The following is a 6,000-nucleotide window of genomic DNA, read 5'->3' as shown; positions in this document are numbered from 1 at the left end:
GTTACAAGATATAATGAATTAATTGTGACAACTTCGGGCGATTGTTTTAATGTATAACTTATAATAGAATCCAAGGTTGATGCAACTAATAGAAGGCCGCAGTTTACAAACGATTTTAGATTTTCTGTCATTACGGGTAAGTGTGATACATGTAAAAAAAGTTTGTATTTTCGTTAATGTTAATGAAACAACCGCTAATTTTTATAATGTAGCTTTATAAAAATATGAATGAAAATAAAAAAAATGAAGCTTGAATATTGTTATTGTAAGAATAAGGTATTTTAACGCGAAATGATTATGATCATAGAAAAGGTAGAAAGTTCTATAGCTTTTAAACATGGGCATTTTTTTATTTTGATTGCTTCAAAAGTGGACACTTAAGGGCATGTGATACTTTACTATAAGAGCAATAATAGCACCCAGACGTAAAGAACAATTACGCGATGGATACTAATACTTTTCTGAACAATTAAAAATTGTGGATAACAAGTTTGTGAAACTAGATGCTCATATGGGAAAGTATCACATGCCCTTAAAAATGAAAAAATTTTCAAATGTTGGTGATTTTGTATTTTAATGTATCCAAAATCGAGTGTTTTACATTTTGAACATTTACAAATTTGGCCACTTACTGATTATAGAGGACTGTCAAGTTTCACATCTGAACTTTATTAAGTTTTGCTTTTTTAAATTTTGAATATAATTTCAAAAACTTATAACAAGGTGACTTCCAGATTTCCTATGGACATATCTATTTTCATTTAGGAACACTGAAAGTTCTTGATATCATTCAATTTGAAGGCTTCACATTGGAGCGATTTTAGATCTGCATTTTTTTTTTAAATCAACAGTATTTTTTAATCAAATTCCTTTTACGTAATTAAAAAAAGTTTTATTTGAAATTTTGTAATTTGGATAATTTAAAACTTGCTTGTGAAAATTTAAAATTAGTACCGTCTCTCAAAATTCGAAATATTTAATTTGGAATAAAGATTGAAAAAATATAAAATTTAGAAGCTCATAAACTTGTTAATTTAAAACCTGTAGATTGGCGGAATGATGAGGAGTAGTTATATAAAAATTTGTTCTGTACGTTATACCTTATTATAAAAGTTGTACAGTGATAAATTTATTTCGAAAAGCTTTTAAATCAATATCTTAGACCTTAAAAAATCGTCTAATAAATTGAAATACAAATAAATTAAATTACGATATTTACAAAGGTACACATAAGAGAATTTATTTTATTTTTACAACATGTCGATGTTAACTATTTTCTTAGCACTGACATGTGTATTTAACATATTTACATGCGAATCAAGTGAAAAATAATTGGCTGCTGCATATTAGTTAATCTTGCACTCAACTTAAACTTACCGCTATTATTTAGACAAATAAGTGGGAAAACTCAGAGAATGAAAATATATTGACTTGATAAAAATGACAGCTAAGTACTGAAAAAATAAGTTTAAAAAATGACTGAAAGAAACTAGGTTCGTTGCTGTATTAAGTGCGTGAATATCATTTTTCGAACATTTTTTTTAACGAACATTTCTAATGAATATTTATTTTACTATTAGTGAATATTAAATTTGATTATTGTTTGATATATATAGAGTCTAGTTATCTTTCATTTTCAGGCTTGATCTATCGACTAGTAGTCACTCTCTGAAGAAAGCAAATTATTGCATTACTATTCGTTGGGTACAAAGTCGACATTGACACATCAATAAATAATTTCATCCTTTTCTTAATTCTAAAATAGCCTTCATTAGTTATCTGGTTAACTAAATCTTTGCAGGTCGCTTTGATAAAATGCATGATTTATCTGAAGGGTACAGCTATTTTTATACATATTAGGTCTAACGACTGGCTCCAGACAATGGATATGAAATACAATAAGAACGCTAAGAGATTTCTTCAAGTTTTTAGTAAAATCTGTTCATGGAATTCATTGATAGCGTTGTTGAAATCTGTCAAGCTTTGTTGTCGATGAGAAGTTGTGGGACTGTCTCCTAAAAATGCACCATATTCTTTACCCTGTACGGAAATTTGAGAAACGCTGGGTATAGCTGATCCTGAGTGCGTCCTGTCGATGGGATAGTGTCTCATTCTATCACTTGGCATAGCCCCTGGTGCCCATCTCATTCTGTGAAATGTGGGAGAAGCAATGTAAAAATGATATTTTGGTACTTTAGGTCTTTTTCATTCTGTCTTGAAATTGTAGAAGAGAAAATGAGTTTTACCTGGAGGGCGGCCTTGACCCAAGTTTAACTCCATGATTCCACTCCTGGTTTGGGTTTTGCTGCATCCACTCTCTTTTCCGGGTAGCGTTTTTGCCCTTATTCCGCCTACGCTTCTTAGTCTGGTTTTCTTTGTCAGGGTCAAACTTCTTCTTGCCCTTCTTTCTGACCCTTAGACGTTGATTCTCTGGGGCAAATGGATCAGTTGTTTTCTTCCGTCGCCTGCCTGAAAATATTTTTAGTTTAGTTTCGACATTTGGAACAACTACTGATTTAATTAAACTGAAAATTTTAAGCTATTTAAAGATATTTTATGAAAAGGTTTGGGAATTTTAAATAACATTTTTTTAACTTCTTTAAATTTGTGCAATCTGTTTATGAACCCGCATTCTAATATAATGTTTTTTTTTTTATTTTAAATATTTTCTACTCAAGACTTGCAAATTCAATTATACTTTAAAGGCGTGAAAGCATCATTATAATACCATCACATCACGTTTAATATATTTAATAGCCTGTTTAAGATTGCTGTCTACACTTTAAAACCCTGTAGGTGGTGAGAAAGGACAGGCCCTTATATGTAAATGAAAAACGACCAAACACGAGTCTTGCACCGAGAAACCATGTGTATGCATGAATCATGATTGATGGATTGTTCATTTTATGTATTTGTGCCTTCCTGCGAATGCGAGTGAAATTTTTTTATGTCATTCGCTCACAATGATTCGTTACTGTTTTGTAAGACCAAGATAAGCAAAGTAGAGTTCAAAGAGAGAATTCTCATCAATAAACTGTTCCTAAATTTTCTGAATGCAATCTTGAAATACATTTGTACTACTTTCTGATTTTGAATATCAATTTTTTGTCGTTTTAGAACTTAGAATATGGTAATTTCTTCTTTATAATAGAATAATTTGCCTCTTACTTATGCCCCCTGCAGGTACTTCACACACATAGTGTTTATTGTCGAAGCAACTCTTTGCTTTCCACTTGTACTTCGCGTTCGGATCCATTATAATGCAGCTGTAAGGCATCGTATTTTCGGGTTTCTTATAAAAACTTTGAAATTCAATTTGCTTTCCCGTTTCACCCCACGTCCAGATATTTTGTTTATGATTATATATTCCACCTATCCATCGTTCCAGTTTCACTGAAAGTAAATTAATTTGCGATTTTCCATTAGTATAATAAATGAGAATATTTCATTTGGAAAAATCTTGCAGAAAAGTAAAAGTTTAGGGAATTAAAAGTGTTGTAAGGTTGAAATATTGTTTTTTTTTGGATTTTCTTGTATAAATTATCAATGATGGTTTAGATTCTTAAGGAAATTTTAGTTCATCACGAAATATTTCTCAACATGTAGATTTTGAAATTTTCGTATGTGATAAGTTTTCAATATTTATACTTACTAAATTGTTCACCCATCAGGTATTTTCGCAATATTTTATCCTTTCCGTTTCTATCCAGCACTGAAAGAGTAGCATTCCTATCTTTGCAATGCCAGTGTGCCTCCCACCAGGGAGCTTTGCCTCCACTTAGATAGTAACAGAATCGTTTTAATCGGAAAAATCCGACAGGGCAAGCAAATCTTCTTATTCCTTGTTCGTATTCCCTGTCATCTTCGATCAAGTTTCGAGGTCCAGGTATTACACTGAAACTTCTTGGTTCATTCTGCGCCAAAGTAATGCCTGCAACATAATTAAATGGCCTGATTATCATTTGAATTTTAATTCTTGTATATTTAAATTTAGGCCGAGTATTGCCTTCCGGCAAAAACTTCGGATTTCAGTCTTCTCCCTCACCATATTTGACCGTAACGTAATCTTTTTATCAGCAGGATTCTGAAAAATTGCAAAAAATTCATAGGGAATTCCAAAAAATTCTTGGTTGATTACAACTAGTTTAAAAATTCATCTCATATTCGTATCAATTTTGAGCGCTTTTTAATTTGGTCGCTTTTCAATTTTCCTTTTACTAAATTTAAAAAATTTAGATTTAGGATAATTTTCAAATTACAGACCTTCAAATTAGTACACATTTAAAGTATGCCTTCTGTGTTTAACTGTGTGCAGCAGAATTTTTTTCGTTGGTCCTTGATCAGGTTTATTTCTGTTTGACGTCCTTGATTGGAATTTGATTTAATGTATTGAATAGTGGGTTAGATACGAACAAACAGAATTGCCTACATTTCACCACCGAGTAATTTATTGAGTATTGTGTATAAGCCCAGGAGTCTCATGTGCAACAACGTTTGAGGTGCTTCTGATAAATTCTAGACTCTCCTACGCCTATTGATGACTGATGATCTTACAAGATCTTCTGCTTTTACAAAAAAAGCAACTCTCTTCTTTTTGTTTTTCAAGCAGCGAAAGGTGCAATTAACAATTACTTTATGACATTCTTATTTCCATATCTGGAATATCAGTCTCAATTATGACATTATTTAGCTTCCAAAATAGTAAATGTTAAAATAGAATTTGATTACAGTCCCTTCACATTTTTGAACTGTTCTTTAAAGCTGATTTCAGTGGACTTGGAATTGAATTCAACTGCGAAATATTTTGGTTCTTGAAACTGATTTTAGAATAGAGATTGAACATCCAGGACGTGAAATTTGTTATGGAATCTGTTATCTCAGTGTTATCTCACTCAGGAAAAAATGCAAGCGACCTGGTTGCAAATGATCGTCCAAGTCGATGAACTTTAGGTCTAGTAAATCCAGTTGACACTTGAGTTCATACGAAGAAGATTATTACTTAAGATACGTAGTGAGTTGGCGCCTGCGAGACTAAACAGTGGGTTCTCACCTTGTGCTTCTTCGCCAAAGTGTCTTTACCATACAATACCATATGCATAGGCTAGGGAATATTCGACTCTACTATGCTAAATGTTCATGTGAAATTGAGGCGAAGCGGTACAACCTCTATGAGTCTATGGGACATTTGTGCTTGGTCATAAGTATTAAGGATTACGGATTTCGTAGGTCGTGGTTCAATAGGCCATGCACAATAGATATTCGACAAATAATGGGTGATTTCAATTCTGTTCAAGGATTGGTTCGGACTTGCATATTTCCTAGACCTGTAGGGAACATATGCTCTATCCCTGAAGAATAATTCTCAGAGAGTTGCAGTATGGATCATGAAACAGGAACTTTTTAGATAATAGTTAAAACCGGGACATGAAATTCAATACCTTGACGAGGATATTTCTTCGTTGTTTTTTTTTAGTTAAAAATATTTACAATATTAATAAAAAATCGTAAAATCGTTTCAAGAGGCAATCGTTCTGAAATAAATTAAATAAAATTAAAATAATTCACTGTAGAAGTTCAGATTGAAGTTAAATGAAACATTTCGATGATATTTACAGTTTCGAATACTGAATTCAATCAATTAGAGTTTTGTAATTTAAATTATTTAAAAAATTCGAAAAAGAACGGAACTTATAGATAGAAAAATAATGCTTAGAAAAAAATTATAATTTAAAGTTTCTAAACAAAATCTTGTTAATAATTTTTAATTGTTTTCATTGATATTGAAATCAATAACAATTTGGAAATTTTTCTAGATTCTTTTTAGTTTCTTTTTATTTTCAGTATTTTGTTGATGTTCTGAGTGACGACTGAAGGGAATCGATATTCTTTTAAAATACATATTTACTTTCCGAGAGGTATTTTTACCTTTCGTCAGATTCATGTTAGGGAAGAAAAATGTTTTGAAAAAAGAATCCTGTAATATGCTGCCATGGAGTTATT

General features: G+C 31.5%; 2 protein-coding genes across 2 annotated transcripts in view; one reads left to right on the top strand and one right to left on the bottom strand.

Moving 5' to 3' along the window:
• The window catches only part of LOC117179507 (HIV Tat-specific factor 1 homolog), a 282,439-nt gene that overhangs the window by 22,748 nt on the left and 253,691 nt on the right, over positions 1–6,000 (top strand). The window lies entirely within an intron of this gene.
• Positions 938–6,000, bottom strand: part of LOC117179508 — a 20,401-nt gene continuing 15,338 nt past the window's right edge. Inside the window, exons 2-5 of the mRNA XM_033371378.1 lie at positions 3,653–3,931; positions 3,169–3,393; positions 2,247–2,469; positions 938–2,149 (exon numbers count right to left, since the gene is read on the bottom strand). Coding sequence (XP_033227269.1) covers positions 1,921–2,149; positions 2,247–2,469; positions 3,169–3,393; positions 3,653–3,931 — 956 coding nt within the window. The 3' untranslated portion in view covers positions 938–1,920. The remainder of the gene's footprint in view (positions 2,150–2,246; positions 2,470–3,168; positions 3,394–3,652; positions 3,932–6,000) is intronic.

This window comes from Belonocnema kinseyi, chromosome 9 (genome assembly GCF_010883055.1).
Source record: "Belonocnema kinseyi isolate 2016_QV_RU_SX_M_011 chromosome 9, B_treatae_v1, whole genome shotgun sequence".
NCBI classification, from domain to species: Eukaryota; Metazoa; Arthropoda; class Insecta; order Hymenoptera; family Cynipidae; genus Belonocnema; species Belonocnema kinseyi.
This window is presented reverse-complemented; position numbering and strand designations above follow the sequence as displayed.